The sequence below is a fragment of the Calonectris borealis genome, unplaced genomic scaffold, assembly GCF_964195595.1.
Source record: "Calonectris borealis unplaced genomic scaffold, bCalBor7.hap1.2 HAP1_SCAFFOLD_40, whole genome shotgun sequence".
In the NCBI taxonomy this organism is placed as follows: domain Eukaryota; kingdom Metazoa; phylum Chordata; class Aves; order Procellariiformes; family Procellariidae; genus Calonectris; species Calonectris borealis.
Genome location: NW_027441454.1, coordinates 1,455,324 through 1,477,675, shown reverse-complemented (window position 1 = coordinate 1,477,675; position 22,352 = coordinate 1,455,324). Strand labels below are relative to the sequence as shown.

The 22,352-nt window shown below is 55.9% G+C and overlaps 1 protein-coding gene, 1 long non-coding RNA gene and 1 pseudogene across 2 annotated transcripts in view; all 3 read right to left on the bottom strand.

Annotated features, from left to right (window-relative positions):
• The window catches only part of LOC142076290 (antigen WC1.1-like), a 143,291-nt gene extending 121,546 nt beyond the window's left edge, over nucleotides 1–21,745 (bottom strand). Inside the window, exons 1-4 of the mRNA XM_075138642.1 lie at nucleotides 21,691–21,745; nucleotides 21,069–21,383; nucleotides 20,477–20,791; nucleotides 19,552–19,914 (exon numbers count right to left, since the gene is read on the bottom strand). Of these exons, the coding sequence (XP_074994743.1) occupies nucleotides 19,552–19,914; nucleotides 20,477–20,791; nucleotides 21,069–21,383; nucleotides 21,691–21,745 (1,048 nt within the window). The remainder of the gene's footprint in view (nucleotides 1–19,551; nucleotides 19,915–20,476; nucleotides 20,792–21,068; nucleotides 21,384–21,690) is intronic.
• On the bottom strand, nucleotides 393–3,687 carry LOC142076260 (olfactory receptor 5AP2-like; annotated as a pseudogene).
• On the bottom strand, nucleotides 16,469–17,451 carry LOC142076251 (uncharacterized). The gene is made up of 3 exons (XR_012671131.1): nucleotides 17,365–17,451; nucleotides 17,016–17,168; nucleotides 16,469–16,787 (listed from the first exon to the last, which is right to left on the bottom strand). It is a non-coding gene; the product is annotated as an uncharacterized LOC142076251 (long non-coding RNA).
• Nucleotides 21,746–22,352: the final 607 nt, after the last annotated feature.

Here is a 22,352-nt window from a genome sequence, read left to right as displayed (position 1 = left end):
CTCTCCACTGAACACAGCAGCGACCGGGGTCACTGGCTGGCATGCAGGCCTCTACGATGGATAGAGCTCACGTTTCAGCAGCCATCCCTTTATTCCTCTCACAGAAAGAAAACCAAGAACATTTCCACAGTACCTAAAGAAGGAACCACCAACTGGCTTTAAAGAAAGAAGCAAGTCATTGGCTTTACAGAAACAAGCAATATTTACCCAATTGTCTCCCACACCCTTCCCAAAGGAAATCTCTTCTCCCTGACCCTTCCCATCCCACAAACATGCTCAATATTGCACACTCCTAAAGCAATGTCTGGGGCATTGCACACCACATGCCTGTCCAAGTCCTCCTTACCTACACAAAACTGAAGCACAAACAATTCATTCCTGCAGGTGAAACATTATTGTGCGCCCTGGGTGCAGGCCTTGGCTTTCCTGAGCCCTTTCCTCAGGGCTTCCCTGACCTCCCTGTTTCTCAGGCTGTAGATGAGGAGGTTGACCAGGGGTGTGAGGACAGTGTAGAAAAAGGCGAGCACTTTGTTGAGCTGCCTCAGTGGGGCTGTTCTGGGCAGCAGGTAGACAACAGTGATGACGGTGAGGTGGGAAGAGCAGGTGGAGAAGGCCTTCTGCCTGACCATGCTGGATGGGATCCTCAGGATGGAAGCTATGATGTATACATAGGAGGCCAGCATGAACAGGAAGGGGAAGACAACACTCAGGAAAGACAAGATGAAGGACCTGAGTGTGACCATGCTGGTGTCACAGCAGGAAAGTTCCAGCAGAGGGGTAAGGTCTCAGGAGTAGTGGTCAATTGCCTTGGGGCCACAGAACTTCAGCTGGGATAAGAAGTCTGTGACTATTGCACACATCAGCATACCCACTAGCCAAGATGCAACCACCTGCTGAAGACAGACTTTCCAGGTCATGAAGCTTGCATAGAGCAGGGGCTGGCGTATGGCCAAGTACCCATCATAGGACATGGCTGCCAGCAGGTAGCACTCAGTACTTGCAAAGAGCCAAAGAACTAGAGCTGAGCCATACAGCCATTAGCAGACATCGCCTTGTCCCCAGTCAGGAAGATGGCCAGCAGCCGGGCAAGATGGTGGAGCTGTAGCAGGTGTCCAAGGAGAAGAAGTACATGGAGGTGTGCAGATGTTACTCTGTGTCACGAATGAGTGGTTTAGAGGCCGCTTAAAGAATCACCATCAAAGATATTAGCACCACACTGACACCACCAACACAATGATGAGGACGTTCCCAACCACGGTCATGGAATAGGTGATGAGTGATAGGAGGAAGAGTGGAGTGTGGAGTGTGGGCACATTCCCCACTCCCAGCAGCAGGAACTCGTGGGTGATGGCTGATTGGCCTCTTCCCTTTTTTCCATACAGCTTTGGTTATTTTTGTTTTCCCAGTTGTCAGGAAGGAGGCCTGTGACAAAACACATGCATTCCTGCATTAAGTGGAAGAAGAGCTGTGATGGACAATGCTGCCAAAAAAAGATACAAACGAACAAAAATCTCATATACTTTGCCTTTGTTCGTAGTCCGTTTTGTCTCCCTCCAAACTAAAAGAAGGGACCCTTCTTCAAGAGGGCAAACCTGCTTGTCCCAAGAGCACTCCCTCTGGCCACAGGGCTGACTCTGACCATGGACCTGCCTCTTCCTCACGCTGGAATAAAAACATCATGTGCATTTGCTGAAATTTTGACATTCTGCTTTCCTGTGCTCAGGGGTTTTCCCAACATGACCAGAATAGCTGTTTAGAACTGAGATCCTTTGCGCTCTGCCAAGGAAAACCAGTGCCATGATTCAAAATAAATTGTTTCTGTGAAAAGATCAAGGCAGATGTGCTTCCTCCAAATGAGAGAAGGCTGAGCACAGTGCCGGGTGAGTGGTCTCAGCTCTGAAACACTGCCCTTCCGAGGAGAGTATTCCTGCCCTGAGCAGGCCGATTTCTTGCATTGACAAAGAGCAGGTCAGGAGTTTCCAGCTCAGACAAAGAAGGGACTGTTTAATGGGGTCATGACAGAGGATGCTTGAACCCCTCACTGTGTGTGAAACAGTAAAAAGAAGGAAAAAGTGTAACTGTGCATCAACCAGGCAGCATGTGAGAGACTTTGTGCAGGGAGGAAAATGACAGGGAGGACCATCCACTCCCCATCGTCCTCTTCTCAGCACAGGTTCCTCAGGGCTTTGGGGCTGCACGTCCAGCCCAGCGGCAGGACCTCAGCACGGCCAGCTGTGCTCACAGGCTCCCTGCGCAGCACTGCCAGGCTGGGAGGAGTGTCCCAGGGGTGCCTGGGGGTTGAGGTGGGAGAGGAGCAGGACATGCCTGGGTGAACAGCCAGGGAGAATGCATGCCTGAGAAACAGCCCCCTGAGCCTTGCTCCTTGAAATACTTGTTACTGTAAACATTGTCAAACCCACCTCCCGGGCTGGGATGGTTTGCTTCTGGAAGAGATGAAGACAACCAGCTTTAGCAGAGCTGACCAGGGTGAATGAAGTCACCAGCCCTCCCCACTGGATGAGAGAAATGTGAGAAAGCTGAGGGTCTGAGCCTTTCTGGCGATGAGGGAGGGAGAAAAAATGTAAAAGGCTGAGAAAGGACACAGCCCTGTGGGAGGAGAAGGGCTCAGGCAGTCTGGCCCTAAACACTCTTCCCAGACTCTTCCCCCATCCCAGCTGAGGTAGGTGAGTGCCCAGGCTGGCTCCAACACACGCCAGCACCACCAGCCCCTCCCCAGCATCTCTGCTCCATGGTACTGGGGCTCGGGGTATCTGTGGCAGGAGGGAGCTGGGGTGGGGACACAGGCAGACAGAGACTCAGCTCTTGCTCACAAACTTTCACTGCACAAACACCCAGAAGCACAATCAACAGTAGCCTGACTCAGGACATCCAGCACCCACCTGCAATGCTCAGCATGAAGGGGTGACCTCTGTGCTGACTGGGAACAAAGACCTGGGGTCTCACTCTCTGCCTCTGCCCCACCACATCTTCCCTTCCGTGATCTCTCTGCAAACCCTGACCCAGGTCTAATGCCCTGCTCTGGCCTTGCCCTCTTCTCCCCACAGCTCACTCAGTGAGTCTCCAGCAGCACCCGAATGCCCTCGGCTCTGCACTGTTTCCTGGGGTTTATAGCACCAACATTCCTTCAAGGACCCAGACACAGCTCGGGTCTCCCGGGGACTGCAGCAAGGGAGCGTTACTGCATTGACTCTCAAAGGAGGCTGCAATTTCTGAGCTCCTGGAAAGTTTGTAAACGCCTCTGGCAAGGCCTGCCTTTCTCCATAACCCTGAATCCTTTGAACTCTGGGTCAAGAACCTCTAGAGAGGAGGGTGAGGCAGGGCAATCATCAGGACTCATCCCAGCTCATGACACAATGCCAGAATAGTTCCCAAGGTTAAGACCGTTGTCACCTCCCTGCAGCTGACTATATATTCACTGACTCTTCTAGGTGTAGGGAGCCCTGACTGCCCGAGCTGACCCCTCCAGCCTCCCCCAGTGGTCAGAAGAAGGAAGAGAATGAGCCAGCAGGAATTTCCTCTCAGCCACAGAGACTTGGAGTGGGGTGAGACCCCTCGGATGCCAGGCTCTCCCCCTGTGGGGAGCGGCCTCCCTGAGGCACAGGGGACTTGCGTGTTGGGGGCTGAAGGGAGCGGAAGTACCGAGATGTCCTCACACTTAGGGTCCATCTCTGCTACCTGGGTGGGCCCAGGGCCTCCTTTACTCCTGTTGTGGCACAAATAGGGTTGATTCCTCACAGCCCTCTTGGACTTGCAAGTCATGAGATACCATGTCCTTGGCCTCTACTCTGGCTGGAAAGGCGGGAGAAGGTGGCACTGTGGGTGGACACCACAGTTGTGCTGTAGCTGCTAAGGATAATGAATCTCAGCAGGAAGATTCATTTCTTATGAATACCACAATCATTTTAATGTAATGGCCAACGGTCGCAAATGAGTGGTTTAGAGGCTGCTCAAAGAATCACTGTCGAAGTTATTAGCAGAAAATGATTTTAACAGAAATTTATAAAAGCACGACCTAACAGAGTTCGATGGCAAGGTTCACTCTATCACTCACTACACGCATGAAGCACACAAAGGAAAAGAGCATGGGGAACTGAGAAGTCCTTGGCTAGGGTAAACACTACTTAGCAACAACTAAATCTCAGCGTGTTATCAACATTATTCTCATACTAAAGCCAAAACACAGCACTTTACCAGCTATTAGCAAGAAAATTAACTCTATCCCAGCCAAAGCCAGGGTATCATGTTAAAACTGAGTTGGGATGATTTATACAGAGGCCGAGAAAAAAAAAAGGTTAAGGGAGACCCTCCCGTTGAGTGACGAGCTTCAGAGTAGACCCGGCTGGACCTACCCCTAGTCCCAGACTTGGTCAATGGTCTATGTCTAAAGATTATGTGTTTAGCAGCAGTCTAAGGTTCATTCACAACCTTCAGAAAGATCATAAGATTTTAGCAGACTCTATTTGCTAGCAGGTACTTCCATCAATACACACACACACGCAGACAGATGCAAAGATGGACAAATATACAAAGATACACCTGTTAAAAATCCCCCTCGAGTTCAGTGAAATACTCACATAAAATGTCTTGGCATTTCTCAACGGGAGAAGGGTTGAGCCTTGAGGAGCATTGCAGCCCAGGTCCCGTGCCAGCCGGTGACAGTCCTCCGAATATCACAAACTCGAGAGTTTGCAAACTCTGAGGAGCATTCATCTCAGAGGGAGATTCTGGGCACAGCCCGCTGCGGTCCAGGAGAGCTCAAAGGGTCCCACTTAGGACCATCTATAGGTGCGCAAGATGATTGACTTTAGTCATCTGTAAATTTCCATCCTGGCGACAGTCCAAGGCGGTAGCGACTAAAATTCTGAAGGTTTAAGTGTTTTTACAACTGAGCTACAACTCAGGCAGTGGGAGTACGTTCCCAGCCTCAGCCATGCAGAGTTTCTGATATGGTCAAGGAGCGCTCAACCGCCAGACTCAGTGCACCAAGGCCGAGGTTTCACGCGAATTTCTGAGATCAACGAGCGGCCCAGGGAAAAGGCGTGGATGGGAATGCACCACCACACCAACACAAAGGTGTGTGCATCACAGCTCAACACACGCACTCCTTGTTTCGGGAGTGCTGGTACATGGGAGACCCTCATGCAGGGGAAGCCAGTGCAGCTCAGCTCTCACAGTGTATCTCTGGCTTCCAGTTGCCCTTTGGGAAAAGCTGAGAATCAAATCAAAGCCCTGTGTCACATCTCCCCAGCTCTCTTGGCCCTCTCAAAGACCCAGGAGCATCAGAATAGTCCCAGAGATACATGTCAGAAGATGAAAGGATAATTCAGGTTGGAAGAGACCTCCAGAGGTCAAACCTCCACTCAAAGCAGGGTCAGTTCTGAGGTCAAACCAAGTTGCTCAGGCCTTTATCCATCAAGTTTTGCAAACCTCCAAGGATGGAAACTGATCAACATCCCTGGGTAACCTCTTCCAATGCTTAATTGTCTTAGTGGGGAAAAATATTTTCCTTCTCTCCAGTCTGAACCTCTCTTCTCTCAAGTTCTGCCCGCTGCTCTCATCCTCTTCCTTGGCACCACTGTGAGGACCCTGGTGGTTCAATCTCGTTGACAGCCTCCTGCCCCTTCTCTGCTAGTATTTCCCTCCTCTCTAAAGCCATCTCTTCTCCAGGCTCAGCAAGCGACTTTTCTTAACCTCTCAGGAAATGACTTGCCAGCAGCGGTGGGGCAGATACTCAGAGGTCATGAAGGGCATCACAAAGCTGCCCCCAACAAGATGACACATTTGGGGAGGCCAGGAGGAGCCTGGATGAGAGAGATGGGAGATTTGGGGGAGGGAAGAGGGGCTTTGCCAAGAGAGATAAAGATTTTGATAAGGTAAAAAGGGATTCGGGTAATGTTGATGCCTCTGCCACGCTGACTGTGAAAACATTCATGATAGGCCCTTACCCTTTTTCTATCCAGTAACCTTACACCCTAACCCTACCACTAGATGTTACTCCTCACCCCAACAGGAATCCACTACCGTAATCCCTAACCTCAAACCTTACTTCTAAGCCAAACCCAAACTCCTAACTGCCTAGCCTTACTCTGGCCTTATCTCTCACCTTAATCCCTAGCCCATTTTCCTAGCATTAAAATGTTGGCCTTAATCCTAGCCCTCACCCCAGCCCTTAAAAAAACCCTAACCCATAGACTTAGCCCATATCCTAAACACTAACCAGACACCCTAAGCAGAACACCAGATCTTTCTGCTAAGCATCTGCCTAATCCCTGACCCTGAAAGGCAAACTCTAATCCCCAAACCCTAACCTGAACACCTAATCCCTGAAGCCCTCTTTCCTGTGCTCGAACCTGCTCATCTTTGTCCCCTCCCCAACCCTAACTTAAGCGGCTTGGCCAGGGCAGGGATCGTGAGATCCTGGAGCAGTTGCTTCCAATCCATGGCATTGGAAGAGGAAAGTGAGGTGACCTGTATCTGATCAGCTCATAGGCCACAAGGAGGAGATGGGTGGGAATGCTATGATAAGTCAGCTGTGCCTCAGGATCTTAAGGCCCAGCAGGAGGCACGTGGGCTGTGAAGGCGGCTGTGAGCCACTTCTGTCTCTGGAGTTGAAAGGCCAGCAGCAGGAACAGGGCTGGGAAAGGGCCTGTGAGATCACTTCTTTCTGAAGCAGCTGATAGGTCAGCCCTTGACTCATGGCTGAGATATGTGCTCTTAGGCTCACATCTGCCAGTATCTTTGACAGGCGAGAGGTATGTTGATTGTGAGAATCCCTTTCCCTAAGTACCTGGTAGACCCATCCAGGAAGAGGGCTTGGATATGGTTTGTCATGTCCCTTTCACCTGAGTACATGATGGCTTAGTCATGTCCACCCGAGAAACTGAAAGACCAGCAGTAGGCACGTGGCTTGGAAGATCATGGTGAGGTTACTTCCGTCTGGTCAGTTGAGAGGCCACAAGAAGGCTGATGAGTTGGGCTATCATTATGACATTAATTATGTCTGAGAAGCTCATAGGCCAGTAGGAGGCACATGGCCATGAATGCAAGTGTGAGGTCATTGGAGACTCCAATCTCCTTGGGTGACTGGCAGTCAGCAGACCAGTTTGTTACGACCCCAGTAAGAAAGGCACTCAGACTCTGTGAAGTCTCATTTAAAATGCCGTTTGTTAGAGCCAACACCATCCACAAAGAGACAATTGCGTAGGCTATATTACGTTCCTTCAGATGCTGGGAACACTGAGTTGACAGCATGGCAAGAGATGTGGTGCAGCAAGATGTGCAGATCCCACCCACGGCAGGGTTATCCCATTTTGGTCCTGCGAGCTCTTTAAGTGTTTTCTTACAGGGAAAAATTCTAGTCATAATTTCTACTGGTTTAGGATGAGATGTGCACTTGGGAATTTGTAACTACAGTTTCAGAGAAAGGTAGGGACATGCGGTTGGCCTAAGCGCCAGTAGCTTCCTGCAGACTTCTCTGTTACGATCAAGCTCATCCTGCAAGCCAGGGATAGACTCAGCACAGCACGGCCTGAAGGCCAAGCTGTCCACGGAGCACAGTCCAGCACAGCACAGGCCTAGGTTTACTGTTACATGGATCGCTAACTCCTCCATGCACAATGGTCAGGATCACCGAACCTCCTGGTGAAGGTTAGAAGGAGGATGACATCTCCTTTAGACAAATAGAGGAACGGACACAGTTTTAGGCCCTGGTGATCACTGAAAAATTTGAAGACCATGGACCTTTACTTGAGGGCCTGGGTTGAAGGGAAGGTAGAAGGTGATCCCTGACCTTTCATGGGGGGCATGCTCTCCTGGACTTGTTTTTAACAAAAAGACAAGGCAGGACTGGTGGAAGATGTGGAGGGTGACTTTGGCTGAAGTATGGGAGAAGGTGGTAGAGTAGAAAACAGCGAGGGAAGTGAGCAAGACAAATTGTAGCAGGGCTGAGTAGAGAGGAGGGATCACCTCCACCAACCCTCTGGCAGTGCTCTTCCTAACGCAGCCCAGGATGCCGTTGGCCGTCTTTGCTGCAAAGGTGTAAAGCCAGGAGAGGACAAGGCTTTGGGGAGACCTATTAACAACCTTCCCATATCTTCTTGGGTATCAGCAAGAAAATGCAGGCAGGCTCTTCCCTGCTGTGCACGATGAGAGGATGAGGGCCAGCGGGCTGAAACAAGTGAGGAAAAACTTTCTCCCCATCAAGACAGTCAAGCACTGGAGCAGATTTCCTAGCGAGCTTGTGTCATCTCCATCCCTGGAGCTTTTCAAGCCCAAGACGAATAAAGCCCCGAGCAGCCTGCTCTGACTCCATAGCTGACCCTGCTTTGAGCAGGAGGTTGCCCTAGAGACCTCCTGACCTCCCTTCCAGCATGAAGGATTCTGCATTTCCATCCACCATGGATCTTGCCTTCATGATGGAAGGGAATTCATGCAGGTTCCCGGTGACCATTGAAGCCAAACAGAAAGTTTGGTCAGATGATCGGTGGCTTTCTTGTCCCACTCCAGGCATTGTTGCTCAGATGCAGGGCTGCTTGGCAGGTCCCCCAAAGCAGCCCTGATTAATGCCTATTCTCCACCTTTTCTTTTCTTTTTCCCTTTTTTCCCTGCCCACAATTTCTTCCCCTTGACCATCCTTGTATGCTCCCAGGCAAACAGCCCACCCCTCTTTTCCCTTTCCTCCCTGGCCCTTGTTTTACTTCCTTTGTACGCTCATTTGGTGTTTCTGAGCTTGTCACCATAGAAATTCCGACCTTGGTCAGCAATATCATTGAATGAGTGCAGCGTCCTGCAATTTCTCATGCTGTTATCTTGTCAGAGGCACCCCATGTCAGCATGAGCCATCTGCATGCACATATTAAAAGCTGGTCCAATGGTGCTTCACTCCTGGGGCACCTTGAAAAACTCTGGGATTTGGCAATAGAAACCTCATGAGGTTTTACAAGTAGAAGTGGTCAGTCCTTTACTGGGGGCAGAGTAACCCCATACAAGAGGGCAGGTTGGGACCTGAACAGCTCAGGACTTACCCTGAGGAGAAGGGCCTGGGCATTAGGAGGGATGCCATATGAGCCAGTGGTGCACGCTCACCATGCATAAGGCCAGCTGCTGTGGGGCTGCATTATGGGGTGCGTGGCCACCCAGACAACAGAGTTATCATTCCCCTTGTCTCAGCACTGCTGTGGCCACATCTGGATTATCGGTGTCTGGTTTTGGGGCTCCCTGGTCTGGAGGAATGGGGAGGAACTGTAGAGGCTCCAGAGGAGATCTGCCAGGAGGAAGTTTGGAGCCTGTGTAGAGAGGCTGAGGATCCTGGAATTCTTTAGACTGGTGAAGTGGAGGTTCAGGGCACAACAGGAGTAGCCGGCAACTGCTTGAAGGGTGGTTTCAGAGATGATGGAGCTTTTCTTTGTAGTGGGAAGAGAAGAAAACCTCCACAGATTGCAGCTTGGAAGGTTCAGACTGGAGGTGAGGAAAAAGAAATGTTAATCAAAGGGTCATGTTGTGGTGCAAGAGGTCACCCAGAGGGAGTCTGGATCATCACATGGTTTTGTATTTCAAGGTACAACCAGCGAAGGTGGAGACACATCAGTGAAGGCAGAGAAACTCCAGGGTGAGAGCTAGATGGGAAAGCAAGATGGGTGTCTGCAGCCTGAAGGGAAAGAGGTGCAGGCATGGACAGTGTAGGACAGCCTGCAGTAGAGATGGCCACGGCTTCTGGCAAGGCTGAAAGGCCCAAGGGAACCAAGGTCTTTGTCCCCTTGGCTATGGCAGCTGCCTCTGCCACCAAAGCCTACCAGGAGAAACCTTATTTTGAGGCGCTGGACTTTGTTTCTTCTTCACCCCTTCTTGGAGAGGCCGGGAAGGGTTGCACAGTTTTTCTACACTTGGCATTCCTCACCCTCACACCCCACTGCCCCGGGAAGAACCCTGGTCTAACGAGGGACAGGATCTGCCTTCCCAGGGTCTGGGGTCAGGGCTTGGCCTTTCTGCTTCATAAAAGAAACCAAGGGTTTTCTCAGCATTACAGCCACCTGCTCAGTGCCTTTGCCTACCTGCAATCAGGTCCAATTATCTGCTCTAACGAGTCCATGGGGAGGCTTTGTCAGTGATGGTCCTCAGTGGGGCCAACTAATGCTTCAAGGTACTTTGAGTTTTGTTTCTCACTTTGACTTCTTGAGCAATTTGTTCAGTCTTCTCTCAGTGTCTGTGGTTCATGGACAGCCCCAAATACCACATGGGGGTCATTAAAATACAGAAAGCCCTAACAAGCCATGTCTCTTCCTGTAATTTTATTCAAGTCTCCAAGGCTTGTACAGCTAATTGGAGTCGTTTCATAGTGTAGTTACAGAGGAAGATTTCAAAGTGCACCTAATAAAAAACATTTTTTATTTTAAAGGTTATATTTTATTACTTTTCAGTTTAGAGAAGAGGTGATAGCGGCATTCTCCAATTGATATTGATCCAGAGTGTCTCCTCAGAAGGTCTGGACAGCTAGGAAAATCAGACTCTTGAGTCTGACACTGTATGGACAACCTTGCTCCTCACCTCCCAACCCCACCATTTCTGTCATTGGCCACCAGGGATTTACATCACTTTGCCTTACATCAGACTTCTCCACTGAAGTCTGCAGCTGAATGTTACAGCTCCTTTGCACCATCTCCCACCAGCTCTCCTTGGAGAACTGGCTGTGCACAGGCACAGAAGGATTCTTCTGTTTGCAAGCAAAGAAAAGTAAAGTTGCCCCTCAGCCTCCTTTTCTCCAAACTAGGCAGACCCAGAGTCCTCAGCCGCTCCTCATAGGACATTCCTTCCAGCCCTTTCACCAGCTTTGTTGCCCTCTTCTGGACGCATTCAGGTACCTTCAGATCCTTCTTAAATTGTGGGGCCCAGAACTGCACACAGTGCTCAAGGTGAGGCCGCACCAGCACTAAATACAGCGGTAGGATCACCCCTTGACTGGCTGGTTCTACTGTGTTTAATGCACCCCAGGGTGCAGTTTGCCCCCTGGGCTGCCAGGGCACACTGTTGACTCCTGTTGAGCCTGCTGTCGACCAGCACCCCCAGATCCCTTCCTGCAGGGCTGCTCTCCAGCCACTCCTTTCCCAATTTATACTTTGCCTGGCGTTATTCCGTCCCAGGTGCAGAATCCGGCATTTGGACTTGTTAAATTTCATCCCATTAATCATTGCCCAATGCTCCAACCTATCTAGATCCCTCTGCAAGGCATCTTGTCCCTCAAGAGAGTCAACGCACCTCCCAGTTTGGCATCATCAGCAAACTTGCTAATGGTGCATTCAACTCCTGCATCCAGATCATTGATAAAAATATTGAACAGAACTGGCCCTAGAATTGAGCCCTGAGGAACACCGCTGGTGACCGGTCACCAGCCAGATGTAGTCCCATTCACCACAACTTCGCCACCGAGGCGAAGGGCTCCGGAGCGGAGGATCGCGCCAGGGGACCCTTCCTAAAGCGGCAAAACCGCAGCAAAAACCGCGAAGGCAAAAGCGCAGGGAGCGAGAGGGAGCCCCAGCACCCCCCCTCCCCCGAGCCGGAGGAGCGAGCTCCTGACGAGCGGCGGCTCTGACTCAGCGCGGGCGGGGACAGGCGGGACGGCGGCCAAACCCCCTTGGATACAAGAGCAGCGCGGAGGATGTGCAAGCGACCCGGAGCTCAGTGAACAGGGCGGGCAAACAGGGCGTGGCGCGTCAGCAGGGCGTGGCGCATCAGCAGGGCGTGGCGCGGCAGTTTGGGCGGCAGTTCGCGCCGGCAGGGCGTGCGGGGAAGGCGAGCGGGCAGGGCGCAGCCCCCCTCCAGGCTCCAGAGGCTAGCTCAACTCGTGGTCATCGCCCTCCCAGAAGAGGACCTGGCCATGGTATCCACTCGGCCGAAAGCCATCGCCAGGAGAAACGTGGCGACCCAGCCCGAGCCCCCACGCAAACACACATCTGTCCAGGTCTCCGGCTGCAGGGAGTGCCTGAGCCTGTCCCTGGTACAGGAGGGCAGCAGAGACGACGCCTGTGTGCGCTGTGACCAGGTGGATGATCTGCTCAGCCTGGTGGCAGAGCTGAAGGAGGAGTGGAGAGGTTAAGGATTATCAGGGAGTGTGAGAGGGAGATGGATTGGTGGAGCCGCACCCTGCCGTCCCTGAGGCAAGGACAGCACATGGAGGCTCCACAAGAAGCGGAGGATCCCCTGGCCTCTTGCCACCAGGCAGAGGGAGGGGACCCAGGAGACGGGGGGAATGGACACAGGTCCCTGTTCGGGGCGCCAGGCGAACCCCCGCCCGGCCTCCCTCACCTCAACCTTCCCAGTTGCCCTTACAGAACAGATATGGGGCCCTGGAACTTGAGGGCCAGACAAACGAGGACGCAGATGAAGGCCCATCCAGGGGGTTGCCTGAGGCGAGGCAGTCAGCCCCACGCATTACGACTGCCTCCGCTAAGAAAAAAAGGAGGGTAATTGTCGTAGGTGATTCCCTTCTGAGGGGGACGGAGGGCCCAATTTGCCGGCCAGACCCATCCCACAGGGAAGTCTGCTGCCTCCCTGAGGCCCGGGTGAAGGACATTACTAGGAAGCTCCCTAGTCTCGTGCAGGCCTCCGATTACTACCCGCTACTGGTTATACAGGCTGGCAGTGGGGAGGGTGCAGAGAGAAGTCCCGAAGGGATCAAAAGGGACTTCAGGGTGCTGGGGCGACTGGTGGGAGGATCGGGAGCACAGGTGGTGTTTTCCTCGATCCCTTCGGTGGCAGGGAGGAATACTGACAGGAACAGGAAAACTCATCAGATCAACACGTGGCTCAGGGGCTGGTGCCATCGGCAGAATTTTGGGTTCTTTGACCACGGGGAGGTTTACACGGCACCGGGCCTGCTGGCGACGGACGGAGTTCAGCTGTCTCGCAGGGGGAAAAGGATTCTCGCGTGTGAGTTGGCCGGGCTCATCGAGAGGGCTTTAAACTAGGTTCGAAGGGGGAAGGGGATAAAACCAGGCTCACTAGAGAAGCTCCTAGGGACCGCACGCCAATGTCGGGGGAGAAATCGGCAGCCCAGCTCAAGTGCATCTACACCAATGCACGCAGCATGGGCGGCAAACAGGAGGAGCTGGAAGCCATTGTGCAGTGGGGTAGCTATGACTTAGTCACCATCACGGAAACACGGTGGGATGAGTCTCACGACTGGAGTGCTGCAATGGATGGCTATAAGCTCTTCAGAAGGGACAGGCGAGGAAGGAGAGGCGGTGGGGTAGCCCTGTATGTTAGGGAGTGCTTCGACTGTCTAGAGCTCAATGGTAGTGACAACGAGGTCGACTGCTTGTGGGTAAGGATGAAGGAGAAGGCCAACAAGGCAGATATCCTGCTGGGAGTCTGTTATAGACCACCTAGCCAGGACGAGGAGGCAGACGAAATATTCTACCAGAGGCTCGCAGAAGTCTCCCAGTCGCTAGCCCTTGTTCTCGTGGGGGACTTCAACTTTCCGGACGTCTGCTGGAAATACCACATGGCAGAGAGGAAACAGTCAAGGAGGTTCCTGGAGTGTGTGGAAGATAACTTCCTGACGCAGCTGGTAAGCGAGCCTACCAGGGGAGGTGCCTCGCTTGACCTGCTGTTCACAAACAGAGAAGGACTGGTGGGAGATGTGGTGGTCGGAGGCCGGCTTGGGCTTAGCGACCATGAAATGGTAGAATTCTCGATACTTGGTGAAGTAAGGAGGGGGGCCAGCAAAACCGCTACCATGGACTTCTGGAGGGCGGACTTTGGCCTGCCTAGGACACTGGTCGAGAGGGTCCCTTGGGAGGCAGTCCTGAAGGGCAAAGGGGTCCAGGAAGGCTGGACGTTCTTCAAGAAGGAAGTCTTAAAGGCGCAGGAGCGGGCTGTCCCCATGTGCCGCAAGAAGAACGGGCGGGGAAGACGACCGGCCTGGCTGAACGGGGAGCTCTGGCTGGGACTCAGGAAAAAAGGAGAGTTTACCACCTTTGGAAGAAGGGGCAGGCAACTCAAGAAGAGTACAGGGATCTCGTTAGGTCGTGCAGAGAGGAAATTAGAAAGGCAAAAGCCCAGCTAGAACTCAACATGGCCACTGTCGTGAGAGACAAGAAAAAATGCTTTTACAAGTATATTAATGACAAAAGGAGAGCCAAGGAGAATCTCCATCCTCTATTGGATGTGGGGGGGAATGTTGCCACCAAGGACGAGGATAAGGCTGAGGTACTCAACGCCTTCTTTGCCTCAGTCTTTAATAGTCAGAGCAGTTATCCTCAGGGTATTCAGCCCCCTGAGCTGGAAGACAAGGACGACGAGCAGGATGAACCCCCCATAATTCCAGAGGAAGCAGTTAACGACCTGCTGCGCCACCTGGACGTTCACAAGTCTATGGGGCCGGATGGGATCCACCCAAGGGTACTGAGGGAGCTGGCGGAGGAGCTTGCCGAGCCGCTCTCCATCATTAACCAGCAGTCCTGGTTAACTGGGGAGGTCCCGGACGACTGGAGGCTCGCCAATGTGACGCCCATCTACAAGAAGGGCCGGAAGGAGGATCCAGAGAACTACAGGCCGGTCAGCCTGACCTCGGTGCCAGGGAAGATCATGGAGCGGTTGGTTTTGAGGGCACTCACGAGCCATGTGTGGGACAACCAGGGGATCAGGGCCAGGCAGCACAGTTTCATGGAAGGCAGGTCCTGCTTGACCAACTTGATCTCCTTCTATGAGCAGGTGACCCGCCTCGTGGATGAGGGAAAGGCTGTGGATGTGGTCTACTTGGACTTCAGTAAGGCCTTTGACACTGTCTCCCACAGCATTCTCCTAGAGAAGCTGGCGGCTCACGGCCTAGACAGGTCCACTCTTCGCTGGGTAAAAAACTGGCTGGACGGCCGAGCCCAGAGAGTTGTGGTGAACGGAGTTAAATCCAGTTGGCGGCCAGTCACGAGCGGTGTTCCCCAGGGCTCAGTACTGGGGCCGGTCCTGTTCAATATCTTTATCAATGATCTGGATGAGGGGATCAAGTGCTCCCTCAGTAAGTTTGCAGACGACACCAAGTTGGGTGGGAGCGTTGATCTGCTGGAGGGTAGGAAGGCTCTGCAGAGGGACCTGGACAGGCTGGATCGATGGGCCGAGGCCAACTGTATGAGATTCAACAAGGCCAAGTGCCGGGTCCTGCACTTCGGCCACAACAACCCCAGGCAACGCTACAGGCTTGGGGAAGAGTGGCTGGAAAGCTGCCCAGAGGAAAAGGACCTGCGGGTGCTGATTGACAGCCGGCTGAACATGAGCCGGCAGTGTGCCCAGGTGGCCAAGAAGGCCCACGGCATCCTGGCCTGTATCAGGAATAGTGTGGCCAGCAGGAGTAGGGAGGTGATCGTGCCCCTGTACTCGGCACTGGTGAGGCCGCACCTCGAATCCTGTGTTCAGTTTTGGGCCCCTCACCACAAGAAGGACATGGAGGTGCTGGAGCGTGTCCAGAGGAGGGCAACGAAGCTGGTGAAGGGCCTGGAGCACAAGTCTGATGAGGAGCGGCTGAGGGAACTGGGGTTGTTCAGTCTGGAGAAGAGGAGGCTGAGGGGAGACCTCATCACGCTCTAAAACTACCTGGAAGGAGGTTGTAGCGAGGTGGGGGTTGGTCTCTTCTCCCAAGTAACTAGCGATAGGACAAGAGGAAATGACCTCAAATTGCACCAAGGGAGGTTTAGATTGGACAATAGGAGAAATTTCTTTACTGAAAGAGTGGTCAGGCCTTGGAACAGGCTGCCCAGGGAAGTGGTGGAGTCCCCATCCCTGGAGGTGTTTAAAAGACGTGTAGATGAGGCCCTTAGGGACATGGTGTAGAGGGCATGGTGGTGTTGGGTTGACGGTTGGACACGATGATCTTAGAGGTCTTTTCCAACCTGTATGATTCTATGATTCTATGATTCTATGATTAACTGTTGTGGGAGGTAATCCATGGGCCGTGATGTCCCCTGGGGCTGGCTGGGGTGTTCAGGGCACTGCGGCCACCTTCGGGCTCACTTATGTGGGGCCATAGCCCAGGGCTTACCCTGACACGGCAGCTCTGTTATGGCCTCTGCACTGTGGGACCAGCATGGCCCGGACAGGGCCTGGGGGAAAGAGGAGCTGGAAAGCCAAGGGTGAGGAAATGGGTGCTCCCGCTGGGGTGCATCACGGGACCATCAGAGAGACACTTGGACTAGAAACTGGCTGTGGGCAGCAGGATGGAAATGCCTCTGTCAGCAGGATTATTCCCCAGGGACCATGGGCTCTCGCAGCCCCACAGCCTGACCCCAAGCCTGCTGTCCCTGAGACGCGCCCCTTCCCTACCACCGTGTCCTTCTTCTCTGCGCCCCCTCATCAGACTCAGGGAGACAACCCGACACCTGGGCCCGCGAGCACCAGCTCTGGGTCAAAGCCCTCACAGACTTTTCATAAGAACAAATATGGATGCACCGTGTAAAAATGGGAATAAAGATAGAGGAAACGCCAGGCGGTTTCTGCTGCCCATGGCACAGGGAGATGTTTCACAGCTCACAGCTCTCCCAGCTGCACAGACCTCTCCTCCCTCCTGGCGGCACCCAGCGGCACAGCAGAGATGGGCTCTGCTGGCCTGGGGCTCAGGGACGGTTGCGTAGCAAGCTCTGGTGTCACAGCCTTTGTGTCCTCACGGGGATGTGCCAGAGACACCTCTTCAGCATCATCATAGCCCATGCTCCCCAGGGTCAGGGATGAGGTGTCTCCTTCAGCTCCAGGGACCCCGTCACTTCTCCGGGAGCACAGGCTACCCCCTGCAAGCAGCAAGGCAGGACATTGCAGTTCGTCCCATGGGGTCTGTACATCACCTTCCTCCCTGCTCCTCACCACATTCAGCTCCTTCTCCCACACCCAGTCCCTCCAAGGAAAACTCCTGGCTCAGGTTCCCCCTTCCCAGGAGGTTTGGGTGTCAGTACGGTGGAGACTTTGGTGGCACCAGGAACGGCACCCCAGGAACCAGCAGCGCTCTCTTTCCCTCTCACCTCCCAGTGCATCCTTGGGCCCTGCTCCCTCCTCTGGTGCCCTGGGCATTTCCCAAGCTCCCTGCCCAGGGGCAGCATCATCGCCAGGGTCAGAAACCTCCCTGGCATCATCATAGCCATCTGCTGGGTCACCTCCGGGCAGGACAAGAACATCTGAAAGGAGAGGGGAGCTGGTGACAGTGAGAAGATAGGTCCTGCAGAGCAGAGGAGGGGAGGACGAGCAGGGACAGAGGGCTGAGACACTGCTGTTGGCAGCACCATGTCCTCCCCATCTCTGACGGCGACGCTCAGTGACACTCCTGTCTATCACATGTCTGCAGGGAGATCAACCCCTTCCTGCCCCCGTTACCTGGTGCTGATCCCAGACCATCCTCCTCCTCGGTGTTCCCAGGGTAGGGCTGCAGCTGGCTCGGGGATTCCTCTGAATAGGAGTCTGGAGAGATGCACAGCGGGGGTCAGGGAGTGAGCCCCACTGCCCTGCCGCATGGTCAGCACTGCGGGGGAAGGGGGACCCACAGAGCTGGGGCTGCATGGGGAGGAAGGCTGGGAATTGACCCTGCTCCCCTGGGACAAACACTGTCTCAAAGCTGCTCCCAGAGCTGCCCTAGGACAGCCCCTTCCCTCACTCCTCGGGTGCCACATTGGGTGCAGGGGCAGGAAGAGAGGGGCTGTCCAGCTGGTTGGGGGAAGCTCCTCTCCCGGGCCCAGGACCTGGATGCTCTCCCCATAGACCACATGGCCCCAGCACTGCAGGAACCATGCGCTGGGGGGCTTCAGGGGATCAGCCCTGGTTGGGGCCAGGGGAAAAGGTCCTGCAGATGTGCCTCCCGCTCAGGGAGGACCCCCACCCACCTGAGCGACCAAACTTTTCCTGCTTCTCCCACGCTGGGCTGTAACCGATCTCCTCATACACAGCCTCGGGGAAGAGCTCCTGAGCTCTCCTGGAGCCTGTGGACAGAGACAGGGCTGGCCCAGGGAAAGGCAGCGGGGGATGGGACCCCACTGTGCTCCCCCAAACCTGTTCCTTTGGCCAGCCCAGGACTGGTCCGACAGCACAGCCCAACTGTGCTGTCCAGGCACATCCTCCGTGAGGGCAACGTTGCTGTGGAGATTATCTGGGGCAGCGTCACCCTTGCATCATCCTTTCGGAGACAGCGCTCATGCCCCTCTGGCCCCTGGGTCCTGCCTCCCTTGTCTGACCGCGGAGCAGCTCCCATGTCTCCTCTCCACCTGGAGCTGCCCCCTATCTGCCCCACGGGTCTATAGCAGGGCCCCTGTCCTGCCGGGTGGTGGGCAGGGCTGGGCAGAGGGACAGCCTGGGGGCCTGACACCACGGAGATGGACCCTACTGCCTCACGCTCCTCCTGTTCTCTCCCTTGCCCCAGAGCCCCCTCCAGCACTACCCAGAGTGCTGCCAGCCTTGGCCATCCCCACTCTGCCATTTGCCTGCTCGCCCCATCGCGAGCTCCCCCCGCCTCCGGGCTCTCTCCACCCCTTGCTGCTCGTGCCCCACAGCCAGGCAGTCAGTGGGGTGGTGCATGAGGCAGATGGCAGCACACAGCCTCATCCCCCCAGCCCTGCCTGTGCCTGACAGCCCGCAGCACCCCACAGCCCTTCCAGCAGGCTTCTCCCCCTGGAACCGCTGTGGAAGGACCCACCTCTGCGCCCAGCCCTGGCACGGAGCACTTGCCCGGCCAGGAAGGCCAGGAGCAGGCAGAGGAGGGCCCCCAGGATGATGCAGATGATGACGGGCACTGAGACTCTCCCGCTGCTGCTCAAACGGCCCCGGGTGGGATCTGCATGGGCGAGAACATGGAAGGGGCAGCACAAGGCCTGGAGAGGTGGGGGCAGCCCCACTCCTGACTCCCATCACACACGGCAGCAGGGGGTGCAGAGCCCCAGGGCTGAGTGATGGGGAAGCTTCCACCCTGCTGAGCAAACTAAAACCCTCCCCAACCCCCACCACCACCCCAGTGCCTCCTCCTGGGAGTTTCACACCCCAGCAAGGAGCCCCTTCCATCCAGCTGTGGGGCACAGCCTGGCCCCGGGGATACCCAGCCCCAGCGGGAGGACAAATTACCTGCTCGGGGTGGGGATGCTGTTGTCCTGGGTGTAGCTGCAGAGGAGGAAAAGGAGAGCTGGGCTGAGAGGGTGGGGGTGTGGGTACTGGGGAGCCTCCTCCCCAACACACTGTGTGTGTGTCTGTAGATGTCCCTGGCACATCCCACCCAAATTGCCCCTCCGGTAGTGCTAGAAAGGGAGGCCGGGACAGGGTGCAGCGCCGCTGCTCTGGGCAGCAGGCAGGATGGCACAGGCGGCCGAGGGCATAGCCCTGGGGCTGCAGGGCCCCATGGGCAGTGGCCGGAGGACACCCAGTCCCACCACGGCTGCTCCCCACCTGGCACCAGGCTCCTGCACTCTGCAGGAACCTTCGTGCTCTTGGCAGGTCAGGGGCCATGCCAGCACCAAGTGGGCGAAAGGCCTTCCCCAGCTCCCTGCCAATACCCGAGCAAGGGGTCCCAGCCCTGCCGCTCACCTGAGCAGCGTACGGCCGCGTCTTCCTTATGCCGGCAAGCACCGCCATCCCCGGGCCGGGCCCAGCAGTCCTGCAGGGACGGCTCCGTCCCCTGGCACTCCACCTGCTCCAGCCAGATGGGGCCGTGCCCCATCCCAAATGCAGCCTCCTTCAGGGCAGACAGCGCGGGGCCACAGCCCAGCTGCCTGCACGCCACCTCGGCATCCCGCATGTCCCAGGAGTCGTCGCACACCGTCCCCCAGGAGCCACGGTGCCAGACCTCCACTCTGCCTGAGCACCCATCCTCGCCTCCCACGGCACGAATCTTCTCCCTGTCTGGAGAAAGCAAAGACCTCCCAAGGCACTGAGACAGCCCGCAGAGCCCTGCCAGACAAGAAGGGTGCACAGGGGAGCAGCTCAATACCTGTGCAGCTCGTGGAGTTGGGGCACGGGGCCAATGGGGCTGGGGACATTTCTGGGCGTCCCCCTGAAGAGAGAAACACTGTAGTGAAGGGGCTGGTTGGGGGATGGTGCAGAAGAGAGCGAGGCTGAGCTCTGCTTGTGCCTCCCCGTACCATCTTTGTCACGGCAGCAACTGAACCCCGGTCATTCAGCGGGCATGCGCAGGCCTGGGGGGACCCTGATTGCTCAGCCCCTAAAGGTCCCTGGTTCACAGAGCAGCAGTAGTGTGTCTGTGGAGGGGAGGCTCTTCTGAGCCCTGTCTGGTCTCTTCTGAGACCTCACCTGGGGATGCCTCTGCCTCCGCCAGGCGCTGCTGGCAACCTGGGTGGCAACTGCTGCTGGATGTGTGTGGCTGTGGTCACATTTGTGCCACCGGCGTGACATGGAAAGGAAAAGCCCCTCCAAGCTCTTTCTCTGCCTTTGGCTGTGCCCAGCGGGGAGCAGGATCTGGGGTGACACTGGTGCCCGAGTGGCTCAGAGTTACCTTTGCAGGTGATGTGGATCTCGTCTCGCAGGTCTTCGCATGACTGCGGGTGCCAGGGAGTGGAGGGACACTGCCAGAAGGAGCTGGTTTTCTCCCCACACTGCACATTATCCAGCCACGCAGGGCCAGACACCCTGCCATAGGGCAGGCGTGTTTCCAGGGATCCTCCGTCCCCGCAGCCCAGCTCCTTGCATGCCAGCGACACCGTATCGAGAGTCATCGAGTTGGAGCAAATGCTTCCCCACGTCCCGTTGTAGAAAACCTGCAGGCGCCCGGAGCAGCCGTCGCTGTTCTCCAGCCTGAGGGCCATGAACTCTGGGAGGAAAGGCAGCAAGGGGGAAGAGGCTGGTCTGGGGCTGTGGGAGAGGGGACGCCTCTGCGCTCGCCAGGCCCTCAGCCAGGCAGGGGCACGGCCAGCACGTCCCCCTTGCACCCAGGGGCAGAGGGAGGTCCCTGAGGGGGACTGAGGGTCCGCAGGACAGGCTCGGGCAGGAGCTTAGAGGCAGCCAGGGACAGCCTTGGCCATGCGCGGCTCTCCCCACGTCCTGGCCTCCCCGGGAACCAGGCTCCCACCACACCACCCAGCACAGACCTGAGCAGATGACTCCCGCGTCCTCTTTGTGCCCACAGTCGTGCTGCCCCCAGGGCCCGGCAGGGCAGTCCCAGAGAGCAGCTTCGGCCCCGGAGCAATTCACGGCACCCATCCAGATCTGCCCAGAGCCTTCCCCGAACCGAGCGGAGGCGGCCGCCTCCACCGCCCCTCCACAGCCCAGCTGCTGGCAAACGACGGCAGCATCAGAGAGGTCCCAGCCATCATCGCAGACAGTCCCCCAGCTGCCCTGGTAGTAGATCTCCACTCTCCCGGCGCAGCGCCCGGCCCCGTTCACCAGCCGGACCTGCCGGCTCCCTGCAGTGGGGAGAAACCCCAGTTGCTGCCAGGGGCTGGCTGCCCACCCACCCCATCATCTGGGGGGCCCGGGCAGTGCCGCTCACCCCGGCAAATGACTCCCACGTCCTCCGCAACCCCTGCTGCCAGCGCACTCTCGGGCAGGGAGGTGTTGCAGAGGCTCAGGTTGGTCTCATGCCCTGCGCACCGGACCCCTCGCAGCCCTACGGGGCCCGTCCCTCGCTCAGGCTTTGGGGGGTTGTAGGCTGTCTCTGCCTGTCCGCACTGCAGCTGCCGGCACACCACGTTGGCCTCCTGCACATCCCACTGGTCATCCAGGACTCTGCCCCAAGTCCCGCGCTGGAAGATCTCCACTCGCCCATCGCACCGGCTCCCTCCACCCACCAGCCGCAGGGATGCAAAGCCCGCTGACCCTGCAGAGAGCAGAGATGCCACGGCCATTGGCGGCACTGGGGAGCACGGCACCCTTTAGGAGCAGGAGGAGGGGGAATTCTCCGACCAAACAGGACAAGATTGGGCCTTGGGCCGACGAGAAGTGAGGGCAAAGCATGGGCCCACTCTGCAGCTCACACCCAGCTCTGCTGCTGCTGAGGGCACCCAGGAGCTCCTGCCTGGGTGGTGGGATGAAGCTCTGCAGGGCGCTCTGTGGAGGTGGGATGTGGTTGTCTGCAGCCAGGGGGTGGAGCAGAGCCCCGCAGCCCCGTCCTGGATTCATCCCACAGTAGGAAAAGCCAGGAGGCCAGGCCTGGCAGTGGCGCTGCCCTGGGGGCAGATGCCTGCTTCCGTTCAGCCCTCAGCTCTCCCACGGTAGAGCAGTCAGTCTGAGCAGGCAAAGCCCTCCAGAAGGCTCCTGGGGAAGCAAGGGTTTCTCCAGGGAGAAATTCAGCCTGGGGCTGCTCTGGGAGCCCTGCTTTGGGTCCCATGTCGCACACAAAGGGCAAATGGAGTTCATGCAGCATTTTCCCGGCA